The sequence below is a fragment of the Pseudophryne corroboree genome, chromosome 6 (genome assembly GCF_028390025.1).
Source record: "Pseudophryne corroboree isolate aPseCor3 chromosome 6, aPseCor3.hap2, whole genome shotgun sequence".
Taxonomy (NCBI): domain Eukaryota; kingdom Metazoa; phylum Chordata; class Amphibia; order Anura; family Myobatrachidae; genus Pseudophryne; species Pseudophryne corroboree.
In genome coordinates this window covers 72,169,090-72,188,500 of record NC_086449.1, presented here as the reverse complement: position 1 = coordinate 72,188,500, position 19,411 = coordinate 72,169,090, and the positions used below count along the sequence as shown (strand labels likewise).

The following is a 19,411-nucleotide window of genomic DNA, read 5'->3' as shown; positions in this document are numbered from 1 at the left end:
TTTCTATTCGCAATTTTGAGAATCTTTCGTTCGCAATTTTGCTAAGCTAAGATTCACTCCCAGTAAGCGGCGGCCTAGCGTGTGCAATGCTGCTAAAAGCAGCTTGCGAGCGAACAACTCGGAATGAGGGCCATGGTTTTGCCCAACTGCTAACAAATTTGCTGCTGCAATCAACTCTGAATTAGGCCCATAGGTGGTCATTCCGAGTTGTTCGCTCGCTAGCTGCTTTTAGCAGCATTGCAAACGCTAGGCCGCCGCCCTCTGGGAGTGTATCTTAGCTTAGCAGAATAGTGAAAAAAAAGATTAGCAGAATTGCTACTAAATAATTTGCTGCAGTTTCTGAGTAGCTCCAGACCTACTCCTAGACTGCGATCACCTCAGTCCGTTTAGTTCCTGGTTCGACGTCACAAACACGTCCTGCGTTCGGCTAGCCACTCCCGTTTCTCCAGCCACTCCTGCGTTTTTACCTGGCATGCCTGCGTTTTTTAGCACACTCCCTGAAAACGGCCAGTTTCCGCCCAGAAACACCCACTTCCTGTCAATCACACTACGATCACTCGAGCATTGAAAAAACGTCGCTCGAGCTTGTGTAAATCTCCAAAGTTTTGTGTTAAATTACTTAGCGCTGCGCACCATGCGCATTTTTGCCGTTTTCTCACTTGATCGCTGCACTGCGAAAATCGTCAGCGAGCGAACAACTCGGAATGACCCCCATAGTGTATAAGGCCTGCTACTGAAGCCCCACTTTATGACTACGGAGCTGAACTTGCTGCATCCAAACGTCCAAGCGTGAGTCGGATGCCAAGTGGCTGTCTGTGCGTGAAGCCGCGGAAGCCACATTTACCACCTTATGCTAATTTCTGTAGGGCTAATGCGAGGATACGAGCGGCTTCAAGCGGGAATACATTCCCGCCCATTGCTGGATGCCAGAGACCCGCCAGGCGGAACAGTTCTGTAGGAGTGCATTGGTCGCCAGTTCCCTCCCTCAAACACCAATTTCACGCAAAGTTCTGGCCAAGATCCATCTGACTTATAATTGCCCAGTGATACGGCATACGCAAATAAGTAAACTCGCCTCTGCACATGCGCACTATGCTATAACTTGCTATGTGTGCCTATCTAATGGTCTAAGGAGCTGTGTCCAACTCTAGGTCTGGTCACAGAGACAAGGAAAGGACTTGCTCCTCTACCTCCAGTCTGATGGATGTTGCTGGAAACTCACTACACAGCAGTTTGCTTTATAGCAAATAAATACGCTGTGACAATGGGGGTCACTCCGACCCAATCGCTCGCTGCAGTTTCTCACAGCGCAGTATTGGGTCGGAACTGCGCCGGCGCCGCAGTGCGTCGGCGCATGCCAGCCATCGTTGCCTAGCGTTCGCCTCTGAGGCGGCTGCTGGGCGGTAGGGGGCTGGACGGCAGCATAAAGCTGCTGTTTAGGGGGTGTGGTCCGGCCAACGCAGGCGTGGCCGGACCGTTGGGGGGGCGGGTCGCAGCAGCTGCGTGACGCCACACGCAGCCGCTGCGGGCCGGGGAGCGACGAGTAGCTCCCGACCAGCACGCTCAAGCTGCACTGGTCGGGAGCTACTCTTGAAGTGCAAAGGGATCGCCGCTGGGGGGGGGGGGGGGGGGGGCGGCACTGACATGCGGGGCGGACTAGCTCTGTGCTGGGCGTCCCCCCGCATGTCAGTGTGAATGATCGTAGCTGTGCTAAATTTAGCACAGCTACGATCAACTCGGAATGACCCCCATTATACAGAGTAGAGAGATATATGTCAGAGCGTCAGCTCCTATAACCTGGAACTTATTAGGGCCTTAAAGCGTAGAGGTCCTGGGTTCGGGACCATGCAGCACCTTACAGGTGGGTAATCTTGGTATTTCTATCCTGTCTAGGTCACTGGTGGAAGCTTCTTATGATAATGACTAAGATTCAAAGTCATGAGCCTTTCACCAAGAGGTCATGGTGGGAACTATTCTGAGGAATGGCTGCCCCGATGGTAATTGCTCCATGGATGACAAACATGGTCATAAACACCAGTGCTCTTTCAGCCATATAATCAGTTCTGTACAATAGCGCATGTCTGTAGATGGGTAATTAAAGGTGTCTCTCAGTGAGAGGTTCTGGTGTGTGCTTCCATATAAGACTTACCAGGCGCTCTGACATCGGGGTCTTGTCTCCCTCTGGTAAATGCTGCTCCATCGCCAGGACAATGCAATTCGCTATAATAGTTGCTAAAATCATATATTCAAAAGGAGTAAATTGCAGGTTAAGGAAGAAAATGTTTAATGATTGAAGTCATTAAAGTTTGTAAAAAGAACCACTATGAACAGCCCAAGTTATACTGCACCTCAGCAATGACACAAATTCAAGAAATGGCTCTACAATGAAGAATCATCAACTACAAAATGCAAGTTACACCATATACACCTTGGCTATAAAAAGCATTCACCGCCTTAGACATTTTTTACCTCTTATGTCATGGAAATGTTTGGATTTATTTGGGGAACTCTATCCACCGATCAACACAAAAATGCACAAAGTACTATGATGGCAAATTAAATAACTCGTAAGGGTTTTTCTTTCCTGATTAATTACATTTAAAATCATGATTTATTACTTAAGAATAAATATGCTTAAATATGCCCACAGTTAGTTAGTGCATTTCCAAACATGGGCTTCATCATGAAGATCACTTAACAATCAAGGCAAATCCGAGAAAAGGTTACTGAAAAGTATTAATCAAGGGAAGAATGTAATAAGTTTTCAAATACTTCTATTCCTTGGAGTGCTGTCAAGTCCATCATAAAGAAGTGGAGGTAATATGGAAGGTGTTGGAATTTGTGCAGTCTACCAAAATGGAGGATCATGAGAGAAGGGGACTTGTTAGGGAGACCTAGAAGAGGCCCCCTAAGGCAGCTATGACAGACTTCGTCTTCCATGACTAAAATGGGAGAAATGGTCTTTATAGTGAAAATATTTATGAGACCAGAACTTCTGAATGCTGGGCCGTTATGTTTAGTATAAATCTATCACTGTGCATCATCCTAAGAACACTGTGAGTTGTCTATAAATGAACAGTTACTGGAACACTTTCCAAAAAGGAGATTGATGGTAAGAATTACCACTGTTAAATCTCTTTCTGCGAGGTACACTGGATTCCACAGGGAATAACATTGGGGTGTAGAGTTAGATCTTGAGCCGAGACACCAACAGGCTAAAGTTTTGACTGTTCCCAGGAAGCACTGCATCACCTCCTCTATAGCCCCGCCTCCAGGCACTGGAGCTCAGTTTTGTTAACCAGTCCAATGCAGTAGCAGGTAAAGAGATGGTAGATGTTAGTCACATAGAACCACATTCTCACGACAGGAGAAGGGACTAGCGGCTAATGCCATACAAACCCAAAGAAGCTAAGTGCGTCAGGGTGGGCACCCTGTGGAATCCAGTGTACCTCGCAGAAAGAGATTTAACAATGGTAAGTCTTACCATAAATCTCCTTTTCTGCAGTGGGGTACACTGGTATTCCACAGGGAATAAAATCGGGGATGTCCTAAAGCAGTTCCTCAAGGGAGGTGACGCACTGTAGCGGGCACAAGAAACCGGCGTCCAAAGGAAGCATCCTGGGAGGCGGAAGTATCAAAGGCATAGAACCTGATGAACGTGTTCACTGAGGACCACGTAGCCGCATTGCACAATTGGGTCTTGATAGCAGCAGGAGCTGGGAGTCCAGCCTGCGCATAAGCTTGTGCAATCACCAATCTAATCCATATGGCCAAAGTTTGCTTAGTCGCAGGCCAGCCACGTTTGTGAAAACCAAAAAAGGAATCTGACCTCCTGATAGAGGCAGCCCTTTCCACATATATACAGAGAGCGCGTACCACATCCAAAGATCGCTCTTTGGAGGACAAATCAGAAGAGATGAAGGCCGGAACCACAATCTCCTGATTAAGGTGAAAAGATGATACCACCTTAGGCAAATAACCTGGACAAGTTGTAAGACCTGCCCGGTCACGGTGAAAAATCAGAAAGGGTGGACGACAGGACAAAGCGCCTAAGTCCGACACCCTCCTAGCAGAGACAATATCCAACAGAAGGCATTTAAGGTCCACAGACTCAAGAGGTTCAAATGGAGACTCTTGAAGGGCATTCAGAACAACAGACAGATCCCATGGAGCCACCGGAGGGACATAGGGAGAAAAGTATGAAAGTATGAACTGTTGGGAAGAGACGCAATTTTCCTCTGAAACCATACTGACAAAGCAGAAATATGAGGGAGGCTAAACGAAGGCCCAAGTCAAGGCCTTGTTGTAGAAAAGCCAAAAGTCTGAAAGTCCTGAAAGTATATGCATCATAGTTCTTACTGGCACACCAGGTGAAGTAAGAATTCCAGACCCTGTAATAAATCCGAGCCGAAGCTGGTTTACGTGCTTTCAACATAGTTTGAATGACCGCCTCAGGGAAACCTTTGGCTCTCAGAAGTGATGCTTCAAGAGCCACTCCATCAAAACCAGACCGGCCAGGTCTGGGTAGACACAAGAGCCCTGAACGAGGAGGTCTGGGCGTTGAGGAAGAAGAAGAGGAAGCTCTATCGATAGACCCTGCAGGTCTGAGAACCAATGCCGTCTGGGCCACGCAGGAGCGACTAGAAGTAGTATTCCTCCTTCTTGCTTGAACTTCCGTATTACCCTGGGCAGGAGTGACACCGGAGGGAACAAGTATGGCAGGCGAAATTTTAATGGAATTGCCATTACATCTGGTAGGCCCCACTTGTCCACTAGGAGTTGAAAGACTTCCAGATGAAGACTCCACTCTCCGGCGTGCACGTCCTGACGACTGAGAAAGTCCGCTTCCCAGTTGAGGACCCGCGGAATGAACACTGACGATATTGCTGGCAGATGGTGTTCCGCACATTGAAGGATTTTTGACACTTCCATCACTGCCATGCGGCTTCGAGTGCCGGCTTGATGATTTATGTATGCTACCGTGGTGGCGTTGTCTGATTGTACTTGAACAGGCCTGTTCTGTACTAGAGGCAGAGTCATTGTCAACGCATTGAACACTGCCCGCAATTCCAGAATGTTTATCGGGAGGAAAGATTCTTCCCTGGTCCACCGACCCTGGAGAGAGTGTTGCGCCAACACCACGCCCCAACCTTGCAAACTGGCGTTCGTTGTCAAGAGGACCCAGTTAGAGATCCAGAAGGGACGGCCCCTGCTCAACTATTAGGCCTGTAGCCACCAGCTCAGTGACAGACGAACCTCCGGAGTCAAGGAGATCATTTGAGACCTGATCCGATGAGGCAGGCTGTTGCAATCCTTGGAAAGGATTAACCGCTGCAGAGGGCGGGAATGAAATTGAGCGTACCATGTCGAATGCCGACACCATGAGGCCTAGTACTTGCATCGCCGAGTGTATTGACACTCTCTGGCGAGAGAGGAAGTATCTGATCCTAAAGTTTCAGGACTTTTCTCTGGAGACAAAAACAATCGTTGGTTGTATGTGTCCAGCAATGCCCCCAGGTGCACCATGCTCTGAGCAAGGACCAACGAGGACTTCTCCAGTTGATGAGCCATCCGTGGGCTTGTAGGAATTGGACTGTCAGGTCCAGATGAATGAGGAGAACCTCTGGGGAGTTCGCCAGGATTAGCAAGTCGTCCAGATACCGCATGATCCTGACACCCTGACGGCGAAAATCCGAGGAGCCGTGGTTAGTCCGAAAGGCAAGGCCTGGATTTGATAATGTAGGTTGCCAATAGCAAACCGCAGATATTGCTGATGCGACAGGGCAATAGGTATGTGCAGGTAAGCATCCTGTATGTCCAGGGATACCATATAGTCCTTGGGTTCCATGGCCAGTATAATAGAGCGTATAGTTTCCGTACGGAATTTGGATACCCTCACAAATTTGTTCAAAGATTTGAGGTTGAGTATAGGCCGGGAGGACCCATTTGGTTTCGGGACTAGAAACAGGGTTGAATAGTAGCCCCTGCCTCTCTGAGACAGAGGTACAGGCACAATCACTCCAGTATCTAGGAGAGATTGCACAACAAAGTGTAGAGTCTGTGCTCTCAGCGGATCCGACAGGATGACCGTTGGGCAGAACTGGTGCGGGGGACGTCTCTTGAAAGATATCGCGTACCCGTGAGAGACAACTTCCTGCACCCAGGTGTATGAAGTGGTCTTTAACTAGGCCCGGGCGATCCACAGAAGTCGGCCTCCCACCCTGGGATTCCCCAGGGGGAGGCCCGCCCTTTCATGCCGCAGGCTTGTCCTGTTTGGAAGAAGGCTGACAGGCGTCCCAAGATTGCTTAGACTTGGGCTTGGTGGTTTTGGAAGTATGAGCCTGTCTCGGGTATGACTAACCCTTCGCTTTACCTGCAGGTCGAAAGGAACGAAATTTGGTACTCTTAGCCTTCGGAGCAGAAGGATTAGTACTTGGGAGAAATGCAGTCTTAGCTGTTGCCAAGTCAGTCACGATCTTGTTCAGATCCTCCCCAAATAGTATGTCTCCCTTAAAAGGAAGCACCTCCAAGGTCTTTTTGGAATCCAGGTCCACTTTCCAGGACCTTAACCACAAAATCCGGCGAGCCAGGATAGATGTAGTAGACGCCTTGGCCGCCATTATGCCAGCATCATAATATAGTGGGAGGCTGTGGTAATATACGACAGACATTGTCTGGCAGTATCAGAAAAATTTAAAGGTAACTCATCTTCACTTGCCTGAACACATGCTTCAATAGCTTTTGCAGCCCAAGAGGCTGCCATAGTAGGTCTATGCACAGCACCGGTGAGTGTGTAAATAGACTTCAGGCATCCCTCCACACGCTTATCCGTCGGTTCCTTCAGTGAAGTGACAGTGGTGACAGGCAGAGTAGAAGACACCACTAGACGGGCGACATGAAAGTCCACCAGCGGTGGAGTTTCCTACTTGTTACGCAGCTCCGCAGGGATAGGATAACGAGCCAACATCCATTTAGACAGGGAAAACTTCTTTCCTTGAGATGACCAGGATTCCTGACGTATGTCAATTAAGAGGTCAGAATGAGGTAAAACTAGCCTCCTTCTGACGTTTAAACTTATCAGGTTTCTTAGATGTAGCAGGAGGTTCAATGTCATCATCAATCTGGAGAATCAGTTTGATAGCCTCCACTAGTTCAGGAACATCAACTTGAGTTGTAGATTCCTCATCAGACACAACTGTATCGGTATCTGACGGGTCAGTATAATCCCCATCCTCATCTGAAGAAGCATCAAAAATATTAGTGGATTGTGAGGAAGAAATGGCCCGCTTAGATGACACCTTGGTCCTAGAAGGGCGAGGGTTAGATTTTTGTTTAACCAAGGACTGATTTTATTGCTGTAACTGGGTTGACAGAGTATCCACCCATGGCGGATTAACTACAAGGACAATTTGTGGCTGTAATGGCACAGGAGGTCCCACAGGGGGCGTTAGTCGTGTCACAAGGGTAGGCAACATATTTGAAAATGCAGCCCAGGGTTGATCCTGATTTACCACAGGTGCTGCTGGCTGACTGGAAGGTGCAGGACGCCCAGTACCTGAACCCTCAGCTGAAATATTTTCCTCAGGTATATCCGTGGCGCCAGCACTGCATGATGCAGGAGCGTCTGCAGATTTCCCGCCCTGTGTATCAGACATTATTGATAATGTAGCCTTAGGGCGTAACAGTACAATATAGCCAGACAAACACAATACCTGCAAAAAAAAAACCTGTGCTATGTGACAGCAAATGCAGAACACAAACAGAGGATTTAAGCGGTGTGAGGTGACTGAAACCAGAGCCGGCCCTAGGTATAGGCAAACTAGGCAATTGCCTAGGGCATCTGGTATGCCTAGGGGCACAAGCAGCTTCTGCTGATTAAAATGATATGCAACATGCCTATATTCTGTGTGTAGCATTTCGTATGAAGATACAGCCACAGTCGCAACCAGTATATAGGCATGCTGCATATAATTTTAATCAGCAGAAGCTGCTTGTGCATCCTAGCCACATAGCAATGCAAATAAGATGCATTTTCATAAAAAATAGGCACCCTACGTTAGCAGAGCTGCCAGTTGACTCACGCCAGGAATTATATGTGTCATTATGTGTATAAGGACATTAATAATGTGTAACATATGTGCAAGGTGCACTATGTGTGTCATTATGTGTATAAGGGCACTAATAATGTGCGGCATATGTGTTAGGGAAAATATGTGTATAAGGGCATTAATAAGGGTTGGCATAATGTGTAAGGCGCATTATGTTTATAAGGACATTAATAATGTGTTTCATATGTGTAAGGGGCATTACTGTGTGGTATTATGTGTATAAATGCATTACCAATGTGTGGCATTATGTGTATAAGGTGCTCTACTGTGTGGCGTAATGTATAGAAAGGGCACTAATGTGTGGTCTAATGTGAATAAAGAGCAATATGGTGTGGTGTAATGTGAATAAGGAGCAATATGGTGTTCTGTAATGAGAATAAAGAGCAATATGGTGTGGTGTAATGTGAATAAGGAGCAATTCAGTATGATGTTATGTGAATGAGGGGCACTACTGTGAGGAGTAACGTATATAAGGTAAAGTGGTACTACTGTGTGATGTAATGTGAATAAGGGACACTATCGCATGATAAATTGTGAATAAACTTGCACTACTGTGAGGCATAATTTGAATTGGGGGTACTATTGTGTGGCCATGCCCCTTGCCAGTAAAAACACATACCTTTTTGGGCTGTGTGCCGAATGTGCACACTGTTCTTATTTAAATTACAGGGGGTAGGGGAAAAAAAGGACTGCTATGGGTGGAGGGTGATGGTGCTGGGAAAGGGGTGCAGGGTCAGAGGTGGAACTAGCGGTGGTGCTAGGGGGCACCAGACAAAATCTTGCCTAGGGCATTATATTGGTTAGGGCCGGCTCTGACTGAAACACACAGTGAAAAATACACAGTATATCCTGTGGAGCACTATATGGTATATGAGACCCTGACACACTTAGCCCCACAGGGTACAGAATAGTGATAGCAAGATGTGTGATACACAGAATAGAATCCACACAGCAGCTATAGGCACACTCAGTCATATACACAATGCAGAAGTTATTACTTAAGGGGGGTACTCACGGAGCGATATTCTAAGCAATCTGACTAGATTGCTTAGAATATAAGCCTGATCGCTCCGTGTGTACCCCTTACAGCGATAGCGATGCGCAGCCCCGCGCATTGCTATCGCTGCTGCTAGATTGGCCTGCCGTGCAGGCCAATCTAGCGGGTCGCTCACTTCACCCGCTGGGTGAAGTGAGCGGCCCCCCCGTCTCCCCCCGCATGCTCAGCACAGATCGCGCTGTGCTGAGCGGCGGGAGAGATGTGTGCTGAGCGGTTCGCTCAGCACACATCTCTCCCCGCATCGGCCCGTCTATATGGGCCTTTAGAAACAATAAAACTGCACTGGACTAGTAAATCTACATATAATTATGTATGTATACAGATATAACAATGCACAGTAAACACTGGATGTATATCACAGAATACTTGTACTAAATATTCCTGTAGATATACACTTGTTCTTAACTAACACTGTCTAAACGACATGTAGAATACTATAGTGTCCTATAAATGCACAGCGCTGCTGAGACAGGCGGCTTTACAGAGGAGACAGTGCCCAGCAGTCCCAGAATCAGCGCAGCTCTGTGAAATGGCTCCCAAACGCTGACAGGGATTGAGGGAGAGAGAGAAATGCAGCTCCAGGGTGGGTACACCTGCTGTAGATGGCGCCTGGAGCTGGGGGAGGGGCTACAGGTCAGCGCCTTATCCCCTCTGCTGGACTTCACCACTGGATACTGTGGAGCCTATAACAAATGGATTTTAGTAAATCTGACCTGTGCTCCCTGCCCTGGTGGATATAGTGGGGTCCCTGAGCAGTACAATGTCCACGCCAGCATCTCGGTCCATCTCCTGGGACCGCGACCGGATCGTGATTTACCGGCAGTTCCCACCTGGGGGACTCTCTTACCTCCTCCCTGTCGTTACAGCCATGCGATCTAGGAGATTAGCAGCGGTGGTGTGCCTAGAAACCGGTGCGCCCCCGCTGCAAGTACCCGGGAAACAGGCCGCGGGAGTATGCAGCGCCACTGAGGGAGGTGAGGGAGCTGCAGCACAGCATATCAGTTGCAGGCACCAACTTACAAACTGATCTCCAGTGCCTGGAGGCGGGGCTATAGAGGAGGCGGTGCAGTGCATCCTGGGAACAGTCAAAGCTTTAGCCTGTTGGTGCCTCGGATCAAGATCCAACTCTACACCCCGATGTTATTCCCTGTGGAATAGCAGTGTACCCCGCTGCAGAAATAGAGAATAAATGAGGTAAGATATGGGCAAACTTTGGAAAAGAGCCTGCTGCACAAGAGACCTAGGACTTGGGAGAAATCAATGGCCTGGAGTGAGCCAGAGAAAGCCCAGACATCAGTCCGCCATCGAGGATCTGTGGAATGATTGGGTAATTGCTATTCACCATACAGTTTCCTCTCCATCCAACCTGATAGACCATTGTAAAGGAGAAAGAGTGACCTTGCAGTGTCCAGGTGTGTAACACTATACACGCACATCCCTTTATTATACTCAGAGCCGGCCATATGCATAGGCAAACTAGGCAATTGCCTAGGGCATTTGATATGCCTAGGGGCATCAGCAGCTTCTGCTGATTAAAATGATATGCGGCATGCCTACATTCTGTGTGTAGCATTTCATATGCAGATACAGCCACAGTCTCACACAGTATATAGGTTGCTGCATATCAGTTTAATCAGCAGAAGCTGCTTTTGTATCCTAGCCACATAGCAATGCAAATAAGATGCATTTTCATTAAAAAAAGGTGCCTGACGTTAGCATTGAGGCAAGATTTAGATCTGTATCCAAGCAGAGGCAGAGGTGTTAGTGGCAGTGTGAGTGCTGTGTGCATGTGAGTGGGTTGGTTGTGCAGTAGTGTTCGGAATATGTGTAAGGAGCATTATGTGTGTCATGTAAAAATGCATTAACAATGTGCAACATATGTGTAAAGGGGCACTATGTGTGTCATTATGTGTATAGGGGCACTAATAATGTGCAGCAAATGTGTAGGGGTCACTATGTGTGTCATTATGTGTATAAGGGCATTAATAATGTGTGGCATATGTGTAAGGGACATTATGTGTAAAATGGCATTAATAAAGGTTGTCATAATGTGTAAGGCGCATTATGTTTATAAGGACATTAATAATGTGTCTCATATGTGTAAGGGGCATTACTGTGTGCAATTGTGTATAAATCATTACTAATGTGTGGCATTATGTGTATAACGTGCTCTACTATGTGGCATTGCGTATAGAAAGGGCACTAGTGTGTCGTCTAGTGTGAATAAAGAGCAATAGGGTGTGGTGTAATGTGAATAAGGAGCAATTCAGTGTGATGTAATGTGAATAAGGGGCTCTACTATGAGGAGTAATGTTTATAAGGGAAAGTGATACTACTGTGGGATGTAATATGAATTATGGACACTATCGCATGATCAAATGTGAACAAAGTTGCAGTAGTGTGTGGCGTAATTGGAAGTGGGGTTACTATTGTGTGGCCATGCCCCTTGCCAGCAAAAACACATCCCTTTTTGGGCTGTGCGACAAATGTGCGAACTGTTTCTATTTAAAATATAGGGGGTACAAACACCAAAATAAGGACTGCTATGGGTGAGAGGTGATGGTGCTAGGAAAGAGGTGCAAGGTCAGAGGCGAAACCAGCGGTGGTGCTAGGGGGCACCAGCCAAAATCTTGCCTAGGGCATCATATTGGCTAGGGCCGGCTCTGATTATACTCTTAGGTGCTTCTAACAAGTATTACAACGAGAGGAAAACCTACATGATTAGTTACTGTCTGACCTCTACTTGAAACGAATTAAGAGAATGTTTTTGATTTTTTTTTGTGAGGCATCAGGGTATTTTGTGTTCATCAGTAATAATAACACTGTGACTTCCCCAATAAATTCATTCAGATTCCATGGTGTAAGCAAACAGAATGTGACAGGGGACGAATAATTGTTTTAACCACTGTAAATGGGAGAAAGTGAAGGCGTCTCCAATGGATGGATCAGTAAATGAGAAGAGTAAAAGGATTATTGGCGTTACTAAAGAGTTTAGTCATTAACAAGCTTACATGTGATAATCCCGTGGACATTGGAACCAGATGTCAGTGAGCATGGAAAAGAACAGATGGCAGTCTATCATAATACAGAAAGTGGCCACTTCATGAGGTACACCCAGTAGTGTGGGACTGGAGGCATGAAGGGCCCACGGGGGAAGGGGAGTGTAGAGAGGGAGGGGCATGCTTAGGGGGTGTGTCCATCCACCACAGGGGGTGCGCTCTGCTACCACAGAGACATACGGTTGGATGTAACAGAGTGCAAGATCGCCGAAGGTCCGGGATGCTGGCTGATCTCTGACGGGTTTTTTAAGGGGCAAATACTTACGACGTCAGTGCTGGAGAAATGGCGACTCCACCTGCTGCTCTAGCCTGGAGGTGCTCATACAGTGTTGTCCTGGTGAGGTGGGGAGTTATCCCATCATCAATGCTTGCACAGCAGACCAGTGGCGGAACTAGCGAGCGGTGGGCCCAGGTGTGACAAAATGCTTTGGTCCCCCCCTCATCCCATCCAAGTCCACCCCCTCACCCCTGAAGAGGATCTGGTGAGGGGAACCTGCTCAGGGCCAGAGAAATGGATACCTAGCAACAGTGCCGTAACTAGACATTTTAGCACTGTGTGCAAGAAACGGCATTGGAGCCCCACCCCTGCATGCAAAACAGGGGCAGTGCGCGTCGTAGGCGCGCGCAAAAATACATAGGGCTTCGTGGGGAAGGGGTGTGGCCACAAAATAATACCAATTCATAAAACGGTGCACAGTAGTCTCCATTATTCAAATTACGCCGCACAGTAGCACCACTACACCAGGTAGAGACCCTTTTACACCTTACGGCGGACAGATTCCCCTTTTTACACATTACAGCAGACAGCGTCCCCCTTTTTACACATAACGGCAGACAGCGTCCCCCTTTTTACACATAACGGCAGACAGCATCCCCCTTTTTACACACATAATGGCAGACAGCGTCCCCTTTTTACACAAAGCGGCAGACAGCGTCCCATTTTTACACATAACGGCAGACAGCGTCCCCTTTTTACACATAATGGCAGACAGCCTCCCCTTTTTACACATAACGGTAGACAGCATCCCCTTTTTACACATTACGGCAGACAGCATACCCTTTTTACACATTACGGCAGACAGCGTCCCCTTTTTACACATTACGGCAGACAGCGTGCCCTTTTTACACATTACGGCAGACAGCGTCCCCTTTTTACACATTACGGCAGACAGCGTGCCCTTTTTACACATTACGGCAGACAGCGTGCCCTTGTTACACATTACGGCAGACAGCGTCCCCTTTTTACACATTACGGCAGACAGCATGCCCTTGTTACACATTACGGCAGACAGCGTCCCCTTGTTACACATTACGGCAGACAGTCCCCCTTTTTGCACAGAAAGAAAGAAAGAAAGAAAGAAAGAAAGAAAGAAAGAAAGAAAGAAAGAAAGAAAAGAAAGAAAGAAAGAAAGAGAGAGAAAGAAAGAAAGAAAGAATTATACTTACTCTCACCACTGGCTCAGGCTCCTCGTGCAGCTTCTGGCAAAGATCACGATTCTCGGGCAGGAGAGAAGGAGGAGGAGGGAGGTGGAGGAGGGAGCCGCAGCAGCGCTGTGTTATTGGTGGAGGCGCTGCTGCTGCTGTCCCAGTCCTTCACCATAGGCTGTTCTCCGCCGCTGTGAATGCTGGGATGCGCTTCACAGCGGCGGAAGACAGCCTATAGTGAAGCAGAGGGACAGCAGCAGCGCCTCAACCAATGAAACAGCGCTGCTGCGGCTCCCTCCTCCACCTCCCTCCTCCTCCTTCCCCTCGTGTCCGCTGCGCTCCTCTCCGGGCGGCTGTGTGCTGCGGGCAGCGGTTGCCCGCAGCACACAGCGGCATGTAATGAGTCAGTTTGACTCATTACATGCTTTAGGCCCCTGGACAGAGGCGGGCCCCAGTGCAACGCACTGGTTGCACTGGCGGTAGTTCCGCCTCTGCAGCAGACGGCCCAGCCCGGACTCTGAGCAACACTGTGCGAGATCCTCTTGAACTCACTAGCAGGCACATCTCTCAGGTAACGTTTCCCCACTGAGCTTGGTACAAGTATTTTCTCATTCTGCAGCTACTTGGCAACCAGGCCTCCATTAGGTGCTGCAGACATAGGGGGTGACTGTGGAGGGTTCACTCTTGTTCAGGAGGACCCCAATTTTTGTCTGTCACAACCACTCTTACCGCATACCTTCCAACTGTCCTGATATTCGCGGGACAGTCACGCTTTTTGGGGCGCTGTCCCACCCGCAGGCCGCAGTGAGTGTGGGGTGGGAATATGGGAAGCCCCTTGTCACTCAGCAGTGAATAGATGCAGCGCACATGCGCACAGCGTCTATTCACAGGAGACAGACGGAGAGGGGACATGGCCTGCAGCTCCAAGAGTGCTGGATCGGCCCCAACGGCAAAAGTGGAAGGCGTGGCTAGCGACTGCGGGGTTCCCATGAAGTCACGCCTCTTTTTGCCGAGGATATGCTCCCTTTTCAGGCGTGAGCGGCAAGAGTTCCGAGTTTTGGTTCTGTGATGTTGGGAGGTATGGTACCGCACCAACATTCTATTAGGACTGCTTTGACAAGACAGGGTCAGGTAGACACTATGGCAGGTGGACCCCGTGCTGGGGGTTCAATCTTTCATAGTGTGACTGTACCAGCCTGAAACTAATTACCAGTCTGTAACGATGACTGCCTGCTCACTGTCAATTTGTTTAAGTGTAAACCTTTGTAGGATGTATAAGAACCTTCTTTAATATTATATATTTATATTTTAACTTTTTAAACAGTGAACGTACACACAGTAGCCATCATTGTTATCTTCTACCAAAGACCATTACAATTTGCTCCGGATGCTAGATATTCCATATGTGCAGCTCAAAATTACAGAAGCAATAAATGTAAATGCGTGTTCTTCCGTGTTTGCCGCTGGAGTATTTGTATGTGCAACTCTACATTAGAATGTAAGCTTTGCCATGAGCAGCCCCCCCCCCCAAATTTGTTTTCATGTCTGCGCTTACTCTGTATTCTGTATGTCCCTCTGTCACATAAGGCCTATTTCCCCACAGTCCCATGCCGCAGAGCACTGTAATGCCTCACATATTCCCAGCAATAATAATAAATGAGGGAATCGGGGCTTATGCAGAGATGAACACGTGTCAGCCGTCATTGCGAGCGTAGAACTGAATGCTTATATCCACCCGTACGCATGGTAACCAGGATGTCCCTATCACTGTGGCCGGACTGTCCCTATTTGTAGGCTTGGTTTCATAACCGACGTCATTATCAGTGCGCAGCTGCACCGGGCCTATTCCATGTGCAAAACAAACAGCGTGAAAACAGGAGCAATTCTATTGACATGCCGTCTGTGACACCTGCCTACATAAGAGCGTTACAGCATCACCTATAGTTGCATGTGCTTGGTTCCACCGCAGCCCACCTGGAGCACAATGTGCACCACAAACAGACAGACGGACCACTCAGGGTACTTTGCCTATACTATCTATCTATCTATCTATCTATCTATCTATCTATCTATCTATCTATCTACAGATGGAGCCACACTCATCTAGGCTTCTCTGCTGCGCCTAGGTGCACCAAGGTTTATTAGCATAATCCTTTTATCTATTGTTCTCAGCTGCAATACAATACAGAGAGAACAATACAGCAGGGGATTAAATCATTACAGCAGGGGATTAAGGGGATCATTCCGAGTTGATCGCTCGCTGCCGATTTTCGCAGCGTAGCGATCAGGTAAAAAAAATGGCAACTGTGCATGCGTATGCGCCACAATGCGCATGTGATGGGTCATATACTCGCGTCTACGAAGCTTTTAATAGCACAAAACTGGCGTACGTCACTGGTCCCCGCTATAGCTAGCGTTGAAAACGCATTTCAATCCCATTGTGAGTTTGAAACTGCGGGCTCAAAATACTCACCTTCATCCTCCTGTCCTATGCTACGCTGGTTATCATGGCATAACTATAGGACGCTTAACTCCATGGTGGTCATTCCGAGTTGTTCGCTCGCTAGCAGTTTTTAGCAGACGTGCAAAAGCTATGCCGCTGCCCTCTGGGAGTGTATTTTAGCTTAGCAGAAGTGCGAACGAAAGGATCACACAGCGGCTACAAAATAATTTGTGCAGTGTCAGAATAATTCCAGACCTACTCAGCGCTTGCGATCACTTCAGACTATTCAGTTCCTGTTTTGACGTCACGAACACGCCCTGCGTTCGCCCAGCCACGCCTGCGTTTTTCCTGGCACGTCTGCGTTTTTCCGAACACTCCCTTAAAACGGTCAGTTGACACCCAGAAACGCCCTCTTCCTGTCAATCATTCTGCGGCCAGCAGTGCGACTGAAAAGCTTCGCTAGACCTTGTGTGAAACTACATAGTTCGTTGTAATAGTACGACGCGTGTGCGCATTGCGCCGCATACGCATGCGCAAAAGTGCCGATTTTTTGCCTGATCGCTGCGCAGCGAACGAATGCAGCTAGTGATCAACTCGGAATGATCCCCAATGTGCGTTAGATTGAGTTCAGTTATTGCCACTGGCCTCTACGTATGTCAACTCCCTTGCATGCCTCAGTGCACTTATAGTATGTTTATTTACTAATGGTTCCTGCCCTTCTACCCTTGTGCTATATCTTTCTACATACTAGTCACTCCACATCTGCCACTCCCCTTCGACGAAATCTACACTGGCTTCCATTCCCCTACAGAATCCTCTTCAAACTCCTCACCCTCACATACAAGTCCATCTCTAATTCCACTGCTCCCTACATCTCCAACCTCCTTTCCCTTCATACTCCCTCCCACCCCCGACGGTCGCCCAATGACCGTCGCCTCTCCACTGCCCTGGTCACTGCTTACCATGCTTGAGTTCAAGACTATGCCCGTGCTGCACACCTTCAGTGGAATTCTCTCCTCTGCTCCATTAGACTCTCCCCGACCTTGCAAAGCTTCAAACGGGCACTGAAAACCAACCTATTCATCAAAGCATACCCCCCTAATGCATAACCTAGTCCTGAGGCCACTCCTCATTCCCCCTGCCTCATGCCTTGAACATCTCTGCTTTGCTTACATACTGCCATCAGGCTACCTCCTGCTTGCTTGCACCGCATGTAATCTGTCTGTTGCCCCTTCCCACTAGATTGTTAGCTCTTCAGAGCAGGGCCCTCTTTCCTCTTGTTATCAAAGCCCTCTTCTCAACACATTTCACTCGCAGCTCTCCCCTACTCAGCGACCATCTTTACCCGCTTTTTCTCCTGCTGGTAACGGCTCATCTCCATCTATGGCCACCAGTCCCAAGTAGTACGATGGTCACTCCCTCACTACTTACATCTTACCTGTATTATGTCTTGAGAATGTGTGGTGCTCCTTGTTACCTGTACTCTATTTCTGTTATTTATTTACTGTAATGCTAAGTTTTGTCTCCCTGTACTGTCCTTTGTACGGCGCTGCAAAACACTTGTGGCGCCTTATAAATAAAATGTAATAATAATAATAATAGCTTCTGTTTGTAATGAACTGTTCTTCCATAAGACATTTGCTGATGTACTGTGTCTCACCTCCAGGGCGGCTCCACTGGGCATGCGTGAGATCCCGTGTGCAGCTCAGACCTCAGCAGTCGCCGCAAGTTAGTATACGTATCGGTAGGTTATCCCTGCCGATACGTGAATTAACAATAAGCAGCAAATGTGCACTTATCGGCTTTTAATACCTCTGAAAGATTTTCCGTCATATAGTATGGTGACGCCAAATTCGCTGATGGTAGATACTATAGAGAAAAGTAGTTTTTCTCAAAGTTATCTGCTTTCATACATACTGAGGGATGCTGTACATGTCATAGTGTTATAGCACATTTCACATTTACTACCTCTTCTTACGTCTCCCCCTGACCTCCTTCCTATAGGAATGGGCGGGGCTCTAGAAGTCAAATGCCACCTGAAGAAGGCATTGGTTCCTGCAAACAAACTCTGATACTAAGTGGCCGGATGGGCCTCTAATAATGAATTGGCCTGTGACGGATAATAGTCCCCAGAGTCACTTGTAAGAAACAGACGGAATCCCTCCATTCCAGCACACTTGTACAATGACACGTGCACTCCGAATATAAATAATGGCTATAATAAGTTATAATAACTATACAGGTGCTTTATTATAACACCTACAAAAAGTATATTGAATTATGTTAGAAAAACACATTAGTTATAAACAGTGACTTGCAAAGTGTGATTACAATCAATGGAGAAGAGCAGGGACAAGTGGTGTATTCCCAAATACACTAAACTGCTCGGTGTAACGTACCTAAGATACACGTGACCCCAGCAGTGCTCCACTCAGTGCCACCAGCTGCAGGCGTGGATGTACAGTACTTATACACAGTCCAAGGCAACACAGGGCCAAAGGGAAAGCCAATAAGGGAAAGGTTTATCAGCTCCTAAGAATAAGATAGTATGGAAGAAGAGCACAACCCCATTCACCCTACTTCTGTCTACGTGACGCACCACAAAGGCCAGCTACTTACAGTATGCCTGTGCCCTGATACTTCTGTAATGAAAGGAGAGGAGAGGTCAGTGTGTCCTGATGTCTGTGTATTAGGAGGAGGGGAGAGGTCAGTGTCCTGATGTCTGTGTATTAGGAGGAGGGGAGAGGTCAGTGTGTCCTGATGTCAGTGTAATAGGCGGAGGGGAGAGGTCAGTGTGTCCTGATGTCTGTGTATTAGGAGGAGGGGAGAGGTCAGTGTCCTGATGTCTGTGTATTAGGAGGGGAGAGGTCAGTGTCCTGATGTCTGTGTATTAGGAGGAGGGGAGAGGTCAGTGTCCTGATGTCTGTGTATTAGGAGGAGGGGAGAGGTCAGTGTGTCCTGATGTCTGTGTATTAGGAGGAGGGGAGAGGTCAGTGTCCTGATGTCTGTGTATTAGGAGAGGAGAGGTCTGTGTGTCCTGATGTCTGTGTATTAGGAGGAGGGGAGAGGTCAGTGTGTCCTGATGTCTGTGTATTAGGAGGAGGGGAGAGGTCTGTGTGTCCTGATGTCTGTGTATTAGGAGGAGGGGAGAGGTCTGTGTGTCCTGATGTCTGTGTATTAGGAGGAGGGGAGAGGTCAGTGTGTCCTGATGTCTGTGTATTAGGAAGAGGGGAGAGGTCAGTGTGTCCTGATGTCTGTGTATTAGGAGGAGGGGAGAGGTCAGTGTGTCCTGATGTCAGTGTATTAGGAGGAGGGGAGA

General features: G+C 47.9%; 1 protein-coding gene across 15 annotated transcripts in view; it reads right to left on the bottom strand.

Annotated features, from left to right (window-relative positions):
- Positions 1-19,411, bottom strand: part of CACNA1A (calcium voltage-gated channel subunit alpha1 A) — a 502,477-nt gene that overhangs the window by 373,078 nt on the left and 109,988 nt on the right. For 14 of the 15 annotated variants that reach the window (XR_010180475.1, XR_010180476.1, XM_063931144.1 and 11 more), the window contains exon 1: positions 2,150-2,250. Coding sequence is in view for 13 of the 15 variants with exons in the window: in XM_063931144.1 (XP_063787214.1) it covers positions 2,150-2,242 (93 nt within the window). In the remaining 2 variants the exon portion in view is untranslated. Of the gene's footprint in view, positions 1-2,149; positions 2,256-19,411 lie in introns of those variants that run through there. The other variant, XM_063931156.1, reaches the window with a different exon arrangement.